Raw genomic sequence first — 13,830 nt, 5'->3', positions numbered from 1 at the left:
GGACCTGGTGAAGGACCGGGATAAGCGGACGGGTGCGGGCCGTATATATCGAAGATTGTTTAACTTATCGATATTTGTCGGACGGATTAGACCGCGGAGACGGTGCACCCGAGCCCGAGGGTCGAGCTATGATTTAATGTTTAATCAAGATTTTTTATGTTTAATGCTGCCTTCGAATGGCGATGCGAAGGCACCGATGGAGTTCTCAGTTTCCTTGGTGCAATATTGCCAACCACTGAGTGAGTGACTGAGTCAAAACCGTTTTTTTTGTTTTGTATTATAGAGACTTTGAGCTGCAATAGCCTAACATTCTTCTCTTTTTAACTTTTAATTTCATTCAACTACCAGTTGTCAATCAGGGTTCCTGGGTGTTTCAAGCCCTGGCCTTTCCGAGAGACGTAAACTGGTTGTTGTTTGATGAATTATAGGGATTTTGACCTGCAATAGCTTGTCATTTATCTTTTTTATATACTAGACTAACTACTACTACAGGGTGGCCCAGCCCGAATTCTTTTTTCCATTTGGTTATAAAATAAAAACGGCTTAATATTTTTCGATGCTTGAACTTTTATTTGAAAGGTTGATTCTTAAATTTTTTTTATGTAAAACAATTTTGGTCAAATGTCTACCACAATTGGTTTGGCAGTAGCCCATTCGGTCGACCTATTTTTGAGTACATTTTCGATTGTTATCTGGTCCTATTTCGGCAATAGCAACTTGAATTTGGGTCTTGAGGTTGTCAATAGTTGCTGGTTTGTTCGCATAACATAAATATCGATTGTGGCTGACGCTGTATGGCACGTAGCGCCGTCCTGTTGAAACCAAATGCCGTCCAAGTTCTCAGCTTCAATTTCGCCGAAAAACCAATCAGCCAAAATCCGCACCAAACAGTCACTCGTTGTGGATGCATTGGCTTCTCTTGCACGATGTGTGGGTTTTCCAAACCACAATACTGCTTATTAACACAGCCACCGAGGTGAAAATGAGCTTCAATGAAATGTGAGCTTCAACGAATGATCTGACGACCTACCACTTTGGAAATAATTTTTTAATATTTCCCAGCTTTCTTCAAGCGTAAAACGTATCATTTCGTCAATTTCAAAGTGTATACTAAATGATTACAATTTGCAGAATTAAGTTTGACGTCTTAAACATCAAGTAATTGGAAGTTCAAAAAAAGATCGCCAAATGGGCCACCCTGTATATCTAACTTATTTCTATCTTAATAGTCTATTTAGATCGATTCCAGTGGGGTCTAGTTTAATACGAATCAGATTTTTATTTTGTGGTGAATTTAGAATTCCCTACAGAGGGATATTCTACTACGATTTTAGGATTTTCCTAAAAAAAAAAATATCTGATTTGACCTACTCTGCCTCCACTTCATCAAATCCAAATCATATAATATGTTTTTATTTAGGTTTATATAAATTTAATTTATTAATCCATTCCACTTCAAACTCAATTTAAGCTTTTTTTTAACTTTATAATTTAATTTAATCAAGGTTTAAAAGATGGTATATTTTAAAGTTTATATTAAACTGATAGCATTTAATTTGAATTGATTTTGTTTGTTTAAAGGTATATGGTATGATTTCACAAAACGTTATCCTCGGGTGACCCTGGGCGTTAAGACTTATCTTTACGAGCATAATAACTAACATCTTTCTATCTTTATTTCAAATGATTTAAGGCTAGGCTATTTAGATCTGTTCCGGTGCCAACCCGTTCAAAAGGATTTAGACGCTGTGTGGCAAAAAAAAATTAGAAGTGTGGCCTGTGGAGAAAACATGATTTGCACTTGCACTTGCACTTTCTCTCGGCGCTCGAGGAGACTTTTTTCCCTATCATTCACTTTTTTGGCGCAACGGCGATTTCGGCAGGGTGGGGAAAAAGGACCGTGCGGAAGGAGAAACAGATTTCGGGGCCGACAGAAAGAAAGACGGTGGTCTGTGTAGGGAGTATCTGGGCGAGAAAAGGGTTTGAGCACTGAGTCAAAACCGTGAAAATGTTTTGAGGAAAAACAAGGGTTCCAACGTGGCCCATCCAACCCATGTGTCCCGCGCGAATGAAATAACATCAAGCTCCTCCTGCTTGGCCGACTGTTTTTTTTGGGTCGATTTTCTACGTGCCCTGGTGCTTCACGTAACGAAAACGACCAAATTGAAAACGTCAAAATTGTGGTGCATAAAAATGCCACCCTCCGAAGGCCTCGTGTCCGTGTCGGGCGGCCGTGCTGTGCCGTAAGTGGAAACCTTAATTAATTATGAGGCAAATCATTAAATGCAAAGAGTGCGCTCAGCGATGGCTCCCTTCAACAGGGGGTTGACATGTACAATCGGCGTGTAGCGCGAGTTTTAACTGCTTACCGATGTTTGCGTAACATGTGAGTGATATCAAATATTTGCCATTCGTTCGGTGCGCGTGTGCGAGCACGACTTTTCACGATCCTCACGGACGGGGCATGAAATTTCATTCCCGTTTTCACGAAGGACCAAATTTTAATCAAGCACACATCACACAATCGGCCGCGGTTCGCGGGCGCTGGCAGGAGGGCGCAGGAAGCGTGCGAAAACCACAGGATGATATTTTGTTGGCGAGTTTTTGTTTTCTCTCGCCACGCACCCGCGGGAGGGGGGGAGCAGGATTACGTTGCGAGGTGGGCGTCAACCGCAACGGCTTGCAGGAATTCCAGCCTGCGTGACACTTCACGAGATGAGTATTTAACTTTCGTCGGGCGTCGGAGCGATGCGTGGGTTCTGCTTTCTTTTTTCTACTCTTTGCTGAAATTAAAACGATATCTGCGGCCGGCGCGGCACAATATGGGGCCCGGGGGGGGCCGGTGTTCCGGTTTCCGGTTCCGGGCAAGGCACGGCACGGAGCGCCAATGATTCCGTGGCGAGGTCGTGACCATCATCCACCGGTTTGCGAAAACAGCACACGCACACCTACGCGCTCGAGAAGATTAAATTAAAATGATAATCATATTTTCTTCACCTCACCTAATGCGCGGTGGCCAATGTTAGGTCATACTGTTTTTTTGCTGTAACTGAGGGCGTCACTGGGCCGGGACATAAAATTAGGCACTTGAGGAGGTTGCGCTAAAATTGTCACGACTGCCGAATTAATGAAACACCAAATGAGGGAACGGTGTGCCAAAGTTTATTAAAACTCATTTACGGCGAAAGCAAACTTGATTAAAACGGCATTTACGGGAGCCGCGATATGATCTTTAATCCATTGCGCGGTAACTAATGCTTGTGGAGCATAATTTTTGTGCCTAGGGAAAAGAGATTCATGGTGAAATGCATGCAAATGGAAGTTGAATTAATTTTTTATTTCATTCCGCGGCCATCAGTATGAGAATTTGTGGAACATGAACAACTATTTAATCTAAGACAAGACGGATCACAGATTCATCTGCTTTCAGAACGTTGCAATACTAGGCTGTGTCTAAAGTTTTGCGGGTCGATACGAGAGAGCGCTGCTACGGGCCTAATTTTTTTTGCTATATTGGTACACTCTTCATATGAACGTATGTGAAGTTTCATTTCAATCGGCAACTTATTTTTTTTTGACAAGCCAGTAACGACGTCTCACAGTATTTTTTACTAGCGTGTTCAATAAGTTTTGCGCCTCGATAAGAAAAACACATTTCTGTGGTTTCAAATACACTTTATTATTCAGTATAGCCTCCCTGAACATCAATGCACTTGAACCAGCGCGACTCCAATTTGTAAATTCCATCCCTGAAGTGGGAAACTGGAAGGGTTTCAAAATACGCTTCCGCAGCTGTAATGACGTCATCATTTGACGAAAAACGCTTTCCACGCATGTATTTTTTTAGGTCTGGAAACAGATGGAAGTCACTAGGGGCCAAATCTGGTGAATACGGTGGATGCTCCAACAATTCGAACTTTAATTCATGGAATTTGGTCATTGTCAAAATGCTCTTGTGACACGGTGCATTATCCTGAAGAAAGAGAATTTTTTTCTTCTGCAAACCGGGTCTTTTTTCACGAATTTTCTCCTTCAGCTGGTCTAAAAGGTTACAATAATATTCAGAATTTATTGTTTTACCAGTTTGCAAGTAATCCACAAATAAAATTCCTTTCGCATCCCAAAAAACTGATGCTAACACCTTCTTGGCCGATTTCTGGACACGGACTCGTTTAGGAGCCGAAGAACCAGGTTTACACCACTCTTTGGCCTCTTGTTTTGATTCAGGATCATGGTGATAGACTCAAGTCTCATCCATAGTGATGAGTCGACGCACAAAATCCACTTTATTCTGTCGAAAACGCTCCAAATGTTGCCGAGAAAGTTGCACTCGCAAGCGTTTTTGCTCCAAGGTTAGCGAATGCGGCACCCATTTTGCAAACAGCTTTCTGTAACCCAATACTTCGGTCAAAATATGGCTTATACTGCCCAATGAGATACCTAGGGCTTCTACTAAATCTCTTTCAGTCGTTCGACGATTTTCCATTACGATATCCTGAATTTTTCCTATGATTTCCGGTGTTGCTACGGTTTTTGGTCGTCCTGGACGTGGATCGTCTTGAAGGCTAGTACGACCACGATTAAAGTGAGCAACCCATCTTTTTACTGTAGAAAATGAAGGCAAAGAGTCTTTATACACTTTAAACATCCGATCATAAATTTCTTTTACTTGTAAACCTTCCAAAAATAAAAATTCAATCACTGTACGATACTTGATTTTTTTATTGTGAAAAATACTGCGACACGTCGATACTAAATGACTTGTAAACAAAGAATGACTTGACAGATCGAAATGAAACTTCACATACGATCATTTGAAGGGTGTACCAATCCAACAAAAAAAAATTAGACTCGTAGCAGCGCCCTCTGGTATCGAGGCGCAAAACTTATTGAACACGCTAGTAGAATGGTAAAAATCAGACACCGTGCAGTGATTTAATTTTTATTTTGAAAGGTTTAAGCGCAAAGGAGATTTATGAACGAATGTTAAAAGTGTATAAGGACTCTTCGCCTTCAATTAGGTGGTTCAAAGAGGGGATTCTGAGCTTAAACATGGTCGTAGTAGCCTTTAAGACGATCCATGTCAAAAACGTCAAAAAACAGACACAACACCTGAAATTGTTAAACAATACAGGATATCGTTTTCGAAAGTCATCCAATCACTGATAGAAATGAAGTACAAGACCTAGCCAACTCATTGAGAAGTATAACCAATATTTTTACTGAAGTTTTGGGTTCGAGAAAGCTGTTTGCAACATGGGTGCCGCAAAACAATAAATTTTGACTATTTTTGTAACATTTTAGAGCAACTGAAAGTGAAAATTTGTGGAAAAAGACCCGGTTTGCAGAAGAAAAACATCGTTTTTCATCAGGGCAACGCACCCTGTCAGAAGAGCATTTCGAAAATGGCAAAAATCCATGAATTAAAGTTCGAATTGTTTGAGTATACACCCTATTCACCAGATTTGGCCCCTAGCGACTTCCATCTGTTTTCAGACCTAAAAAATCGTGCGCGGAAAGCGTTTTTCATCAAATGATAACGTCATAGCAGCTATAAGGAATACTGTGACGTGACAAAAATACTGTCGATACTAAAAGGCTTGTAAAAAAAAGTAAGTGACCGATTGAAATGAAACTTTCCATACGTTCATATGAAGAGTGTACCAATATAGCAAAAAAAATTAGGCCCGTAGCAGCGCCCTCTAGTATCAAACCGCAAAACTTCATACACAGCCTAGTAAAATGGTTGGAAGATGTTTTAGTGTTAAAATTTCCGTGAATGTTCTCAGTTCGATCATATTTTAGAAGCCAACCCTTAAATAAGCAACAGTCTCCATCAAAAAACTCTTACAACGGCCGATCGCGATCTTTTACAAAACCATAGTTCAAATAAGAGCTGCTTTAAACTTACCTACTTAGTGATACCTTTAACCAAACTTGTTCAGCCGACTTTAATTCTATCTTAGCCTGTTCATCCTGTATGGAAGTTGCAGTTATCAGGGCGTTGCAAACCATCGAGGCCTCTGGCGAGATTCTGACGAAGCAACCCTTCGAGTGTTATTATCGCTTCAAGTGTAAGACGGCTTTCTTGGAGGACGAAGGTTTACTCAAACAATTTACACCTAATCCATTACCACCACGGCAAGCCCACAACCACCAAGACGACGACGACGACGACGAGAAGTCCGGTAACTGATTGCTTCTCATTAACGTGGGCAGGGTTTAAGCTTTGAGCGAAACAAGCGCCACAATCTTCCCACGAAGACATAATTTGCTACCAACATTATGGTGCGTGCGTTTTTTCTCGTTTGACCTATAATCGGCCCACCAGAAGCTAACGTGGCCGGACTGTGGTGGTGCTCCAAAAACGGTGGTGGCCCCCAGGCAACAAGGCACCGCCTGCGTCATCCCATTGATCTGCGGCATTTGGGCCGTTGGGCCAGCAAAACGTCTAAACAATAATTTTCTCGAAGTTTTCTCCCGAAGAACTGGAAGTTGCCAACCAGTCAGCGGTCACGATCAGCGATTTGTAGCGAGCGTCGCAGTCGCACGAAACCGTTTTGTCGATCGGAACCACTCGGCTTCCGACTCGGTACGGTTAGGCGCGGCTCGAACGTCTTCCGGCATTTTGTGGCCGGCCCTACGGCAAGGCATAGGCAGCCGCTTGGTTGGAACAACTTAATTAAAATTAATTATAATGGTAATCAATTTTAATTAGGCTCCCGGTGCCAAGGGGCAAGGTATTCCCACGCCTAGCTACTACTACCGCCCGCTGGCATCCGACACCGTATTTAGTCCTTCCGGTGATTGACTGATAAATGCGTTGCTTTCTTGTGCTGCTCCCTTCAGTGAGTTTCCCGTTGTTCTCACTGTTGTTGTTGTTGTGAGTGCGACATTGAAATTCACGGAAATGGCAGCGTTCCGAGACTCGGCCGACATGGAATAGACGCTTGGAGAAGGATCCTTGATTCACAATTCACAAGAAACATTCCAGAACAGCATTCGTATGTGTTCCTCGCAAATGGTATTATGTATGCTTGAAGGATTAGTGGGAATTCGAGCAGCATAGTCCCGAGTGCTGGCAGTGGTTAATGATCATTGGAAAAAGTAAATGACAAACAAGTAAGCGGAAAAGTGATGACATCTCCTACGCTCATTTAAGATCCGATGGTGGCATGAGTTAAAATGAAGCATTTTTAGGAAATGTACAGGGTGGTCAAAAATGCGTGCACTTTTTCATTTGGTTATAAAACAAAAACGGCATAACATTGTTCGATGCTTGAACTTTTATTTGAAAGGTTGATTACTAGATTTTTTAAAATGTAAAACAATGTTGGTCAAATGTTCACCACGATTGGCTTGACATTCATTCATTGGCTCGTTCGGTCGACCTATTTTTGAGTATATTTTCGATTGTATTTGGTCCTATTTCGGCAATTACAACTTGAATTTGGGTCTTGCACGATATGTGGGTTTTCCGAACCACAATACTGCCTATTAACATAACGACCGAGGTGGAAATAAGCTTCAACGAAATATGCTTTTCACGAATGAGTTGAGGATCTATCCCTTTAGAAATAAATTTTCCATATTTCCCAATTTTCTGCAACCGCTAGTATTTTTTACATAAATGTGAAGAATCTACCTTTCAAATAAAACTTCAAGCATCGAAAAATATTTAGCCGTTTTTTTCATAACCAAATGAAAAAGTGCACGCATTTTTGACCACCCTGTATATGCAGATTACTATGGTTGTAGAAAGTAGAAAAGATTTACGTTTGTTTTATTTGAAATAATTTGAAATTTGTCTATTAAGCAATCAAATAATTTCTCAATTAAATTTATTGTCAGTAAACCATGTTAAACGAGAATTAGAATCTAATATTGATCGTTCAGGTAATCGTTCAATACGAGGGTGTTCATTAAGATTTGCGGGTCAATACAAGAGGACGCTACTACGAGCCTAATTTTTCTTGTTATACTGGTACACTCTTCAAATGAAGGCGTGTGAAGTTTCATTTCAATCGGTAGGTTAATTTTATTTTACAAGCCATTTAGTATCGACATGTCATAGTATATTTTTCAATGGAAAAAATGAAGTATCGTGCAGTGATTGAATTTTTATTTTTGGAAGGTTTTAAGCCAAAGGAAGATTATGAACAAATTTTGAAAGTGTATAAGGATTCTTTGCCTTCAATTAGGTGGCTAAAAGAGTGGTTTCTGAGTTTAAACTTGGTCGTACTAGCCGTCAAAACGATCCATGTCATAAACGTCAGAAAACAGACACAACACATGAAATCGTAGAAAAAATACAGGATGTCGTATTGGAAAATCGTCGATCACTGAAAGAGATTTAGAATAGGGCCTAGCCATCCCATTGAGCAGTATAATCAATATTTTGGGTGAAGTATTGGGTTTGAGAAAGGGAGAAATGGGTACCGCATTTGCTAAAAACGCATTCGAATGCATCTTTTTTGACAACATTTAAAGCGTTTTCGATAGGATAAAGTGGATTTTGTGCATCGAATCATTACTATGGATGAGATTTGGGTTTATTACCATGATCCTGAATCGAAACAAGAACCTTAAGGAGTGGTAAAAAGGTGTTAGCATCAGTTTTGTGGGATGCGAATGGAGCGTTGTTAGCGAATTACTTGCAAATTGATAAAACAATAAATTTTAAATATTTTTGTAACATTTTAGACCAACTGAAAGAGTAAATTCGTGAAAAAAGACCTGTTCTGCAAAAGAAAACACCCTCAAGAAACAACCTCTTTCATCAGGGCATTGCACCCGGTTACAAGAGCCTTTTGAAAATGGCTAGAATATATGGATTAAACTTCGAATTGTTGCAGTATTCATTAGATTTGGCCCCTGGCGACTTCCCTCTGTTTTCAGCCCTAAAGAAAAAAAAATATCAAATGGGTTTTCATCAAACTATGATGACATCATAACAGCTGCGGAAGCGTATTTTAAAGGCGTTCCAGTTTGTTATTTAAAGGATGGAATTTATAAATTGGAGTCTCGTTGGAACAAGTGTATTGATGTTCAGCGAGACCATACTGAATAAAAAAGTGTGCTTCAAACCATAAAAATGTGCCCTTCCAATCGACCCGCAAAACTTTATGAACACCCTAGTAATTTATGATAGACAAAAACCATTTTTGCGGACTTCTAGTTTTTAGTACGGTTCAAAGATCTTTTCAAAAGTCACAAAAAAGAGAAAAAGAATCCCCGATGTTTATTGTCGAAATTATTTTGTTTTGCAACACACTGTTGGTTTACGACGAATGATGTAACAAAGTAGCCACGCAGTTAGTTGCGGTCGTTGTTGGGGTAGCCAAATAATTAAAGTCTGTGCAGTAGGCAAACAAAACAAAGTAGGTAACGATCACAGGTCGACAAATTATCGTTTGGTGACGGTTGAAAATACGAGAACAATTCGTCGAAGGTTGGTTTAGCAAACAAACTACCTGGACTGGAGCGACCGATTTACCCTGGGCCAACGTGATTAGTTGCCAGTGGGATAGGTACAGAACCGGGTTACTCATCGCGTCAGTTACTCATCCTGAAACGGCAAAGGTATGCATGTTTATTCGCTCCATTACCTGAAACTCTTCCGTGTACTCTGCGAGATATTTTTGTTTTGTCCCTCCAGCCTCCAACCGTTAGTTGTGTGTAGTCCGTCGGACATCTGTCCTCGTACGCAGTGAAAGTGAACGTTACAGAGCGCACCACTCGAGCGATAAGCCGTTGTGCCGTGATTGCCGGCCGGCCAAGGGCAAGGTTATCAGGACCAACGGATGAACGCGCAAAGAGGGCGCGATTAGGAGGACCACGGGCGCACTGGATTAGGCTGCTGGCTGCCAAAAGTGTACGATCGGCGCGCGCAGTCTACTCGAGATAGTCGGTGCGTTAAGTGCGTCCGAAGTTCGAATCGTAGAAGTGTTCGAAAAATGCTTCCCCGGATAGCGCAGGTTGTGGCGCGACAAACGGCCACCGTTGGCCGGCGACAGACAGTGTTTGGTGGGGCTTCCGTTAGAGAGCTATCGTTGGTGGAGACGAAAGGGAACCGGGTCAACCACGAGCGGATCGGTATCATCGGCGTGCCGTTCGATAAGGGCCAGCGCAAGAAGGGCGTTGGCCTTGGGCCGAAGGCGATCCGTGAGGCCGGGCTCGTAGACCACATCCAGGAGATATCGCACACGTTGGACATCAAGGACTATGGGGACGTGCAGTACCAGGCGCTCAACTTTAAGGGGCGCAAGGTGGAAAACATGAAGAAGCTGGAGCATGTGGCCAGCTGCAATCGCATACTGTCGCACCAGGTGACGGAAGTGCTGGACGACGATCGGCTGTGCATCACGCTCGGCGGCGATCACGCCATTGCGATCGGGTCCATCGACGGGCATCTGCACCACAGCAAGGAGGTGGCCGTTATCTGGGTGGACGCGCACGCCGACCTGAACACGAACTCAACGTCACCGTCCGGCAACATTCACGGCATGCCGGTGGCACTGCTGGCCAAGGAGCTGTGCGACTACTGGCCGTACATTCCGGGCATGGACTGGCAGGAGCCGATCATCTCGATCAAGAACCTCGCCTACATCGGGCTGCGCTCGGTGGATCCGTACGAGCGGGCCATTATCGAGAAGTTCGGTATCAACGCGTTCGGGATGCGCGAAGTGGAGCGGTACGGCATCCGGGAGGTGATGCGCATGGCCTTGGAACGGATCGATCCGGACGGGAGTCGAAGTCTGCACGTCAGTTACGACATCGACTCGCTGGACGTGCTGGAAGCTCCCAGCACCGGTACGAGTGTCCGCGGAGGGCTGACACTGCGCGAGGGAATTTACATAATGGAGGAAGCCTACGCCACGGAGCGGTTGGCCGCGGTCGACCTGGTGGAGGTGAACCCCGCCATCGGAACCCAGGAAGACGTGCGTCGGACGGTGGAAGCTGCCATCCATCTGCTGGTGGCAGCCTGCGGTCACAGCCGGAAGGGCGACATTGCGGATTCACTCGATATGATCCCGAAGTGAGTGGAAGTGTATATTTTTGGTGTGTTACAATGAAATAAAGCCACGTGGATGCACCCTTCGAATCGACGGGCGGTCTTATCCCAGGAAACGACACTCTTGCGAGCTGGGCAGACAAATGTTTGGTGCAACTAATTGCTGTGGTTCTACTGGTCAAATATCTACCCCCGGAGTGGAGAAGTTTCACCGTGGACCATTTAGTGGAAGTCGATTTGGGGGTGCAGCACCCAAAACGGGGCAAGACATGCAAAAGTCCGTGCTCGGTGCATAGAGCAACCTCGGCGCAGAAGTTGAGTCGGATGTTACGGAGCCGCACAAGAACCGGAACAAGCAATCTAGAACAAAAAAAAACCTCATTCAGGAGTCAAATGGTTGAACATAAAGTTGGCTTTTATTTTTGGGTCGCTTTCATCGCAGGAGCCGGGGAGAGTGTTCGACTAAGCCGTGTTGACTTCAAACCGAGCATTAATTGAACGTTGCTCTCCGTCCGTTCCGGGCACTTGCTTGGCCGCATTCAGTCAATATCCATTTTTTAGCATCGAACGTCGCCCAGGACCGGTCCGGAGCGTTTGCATAAACGAAACCTCAAACAGCTTCGCCTCGTAGAAGTTTGGTTAGCCACTCGGAAGCTACGGAGCCGGAAAATTGCGGTTTTCCCGCTAGCCAAACACCGACCCACCCAGACCCAGGCTCCTGGACGTCTGTGCGCACTTGATAAAAGGTAATTTATGATTTCCTCCGAGGAGCACTCCGAATGAGCATTATTTAATGCTAGTGTTGTTTTTTTGCTCTGTTTGTCTCCGCAACACCTTGCCAAATGTCCGCCGGAAGAGTCCAGCAGCAACCGGGAACCGGCCACATCGGAAACTCTGGTTCTCCAATGGATCCCGTTAGACTTTGCCAATGTAGAAGTTCCGTTGATTTCGGGGCAGCGGCGGTTAGAAACGGCTTCTATTGCCTATTGGATGCTCCGGGCGGTCCGGTGGTTTCGTGATGATTCATTTTTTGACACCAGTGGGGTAGTTTTGAATGCTTTGTGCGGCCATTGTTTGCTGGTAAACGCGTGTGTTGCACCTTGAATGCTACATCGCGTGCTGGGCGTCTGGTTTGGGAAGTAAAATCCAATTTGAAACTTTGATCAAAACTGCTATTAGTTGTGCTTCTGGTTGCCGGTTGTTCAGGCTGATGACATTTTTCATCGGGATCGCGAGCTTATGTTTGCGATGCTAACGGGTTGGTGGTTGGAGAATAATGGCACATTGAGTAGAGAAGAAAGAAAAGAGTTGACTAACAATTGACCGAAAGAAATACCTTCGTAATTGAACGGTTTACGAGCCAACCGAGCATTAGAACGCGTAATCTTGACTGATGTGTTCCAAGCCCGGGCGAATGTCCAGCTACCGTTAAAAGTAAGCTTTTCAAAATTCACCAGAAGGCATCGTTCTCTCTTTCGGAGGGTGGGCAGCACCATCCAGAGCCTACTCTGGAAGGATTTTCGCGCTGATGGCAATGGAGACCAGAACCGTTTTCGCATTGTGCGTTATGAAATTGCTCTTCATTAGGTGTCACCGAAAACAATGGACCCTCGAGACGGTGACGGTGGAGACCACCGAAGATTGCTTCAACAACACAAAGGTTGACGAACGGTTGACTTCTAGCACGAGGTGAGCGGAACCGAAGAAGCTGCCGGTGTTCTGGTGTACTTTCGCCAAAGGTACACCATCACGCCCAGGTCGCCCATCTGATGTCTGCTCCGAGATAGGAAACCACAAAACAAGCATATTACCATCAAAAGTTGGCCGTTTTGTGTATGCCGATGTCGTCCTTCCGGATTCGTCGGCTGCCAGTTGACAGCTGGGACACACCGGGAAAGCGAGCGGCGAGCACTCTAGAAAAAAGGCCAAAACTCATTACAAGTGTAATCTCTCGTCATAATAATTAATTATCTTCACGCAAAAACCGAGTTCTAAGCGCTGCGGTGCGTTTCGCAGCCGTCAAGGATCGCGGCGTAAGGGTTGTGTTTGGCGCTGGTTGAAGTGTGGGCGAAAGCGGTTTCTAAATGACTGCCATTGTGGGCAAGGCAAATATAGCACTTTGTGCCGTACAGGAAGGTCATGGTAGGAAAAAATCGAATAATACGAAAAGGAAAAGTGTGAAAAGTGTCCGTAGGACGATTCGAAGGGATTTCTTCGAAATTGTCGCTCACTTTCACATTCTACTACTTGCAATCACTCTCACCAACGGAAGAGGAAGGTTTTTATACGAACCACAGTTTGCGCCGGCCCTGATGGCGATGCAGAGCTGCAACAGTTCTTGGTCCCTAGGAACACCGGACAGGACAGCGAATGAGGTGGGAATGAAGTGACATCTCGGAAACCGATATCATTTACTTGTTTATTACAAACCATTTATCACCAAACGTTCAGCACCGGCAAAGAGGCGACTTTTTGCGAAGGTTTCTACCGTCGCCGTTGGAAGGACTAAGGTCCAAAGGAAGGATTAATGATACTTTTGGTTTCGCCGTTTTACTGCCGACTTGCGGTGCTCTGAGGGAGCAATTAATTGAAAGCCGTGTAAGTAATTCTTGAAAGGTTTGGGCTGAATTCGAAAACATAAAAGATTCCTTCACCAAGGCATGTGTGGACTTTGTAGACTATCTTAAGGATTGAAGCACAGGTATTCAATTCGATGTTTCTCCTTTCTATCTAAATCTTCGAAAAGCAAGCACAAGCAAGCAAACTATAAGTTATGTTTCTTTCGATGTGAAACGCTGATCGAAACGCACGGTTCG

At 44.0% G+C, this 13,830-nt stretch overlaps 1 protein-coding gene across 1 annotated transcript; it reads left to right on the top strand.

Moving 5' to 3' along the window:
- Positions 1-9,956: 9,956 nt before the first annotated feature.
- LOC128273761 (arginase, hepatic) lies at positions 9,957-11,042 on the top strand. Its single transcript, XM_053011797.1, has one exon. The coding sequence runs from the start codon at positions 9,957-9,959 to the stop codon at positions 11,040-11,042; it is 1,086 nt and encodes a 361-aa protein (XP_052867757.1).
- The last annotated feature ends 2,788 nt before the right edge of the window (positions 11,043-13,830 follow it).

Source organism: Anopheles cruzii, chromosome 3 (genome assembly GCF_943734635.1).
Source record: "Anopheles cruzii chromosome 3, idAnoCruzAS_RS32_06, whole genome shotgun sequence".
NCBI lineage: Eukaryota > Metazoa > Arthropoda > Insecta > Diptera > Culicidae > Anopheles > Anopheles cruzii.
This window is presented reverse-complemented; position numbering and strand designations above follow the sequence as displayed.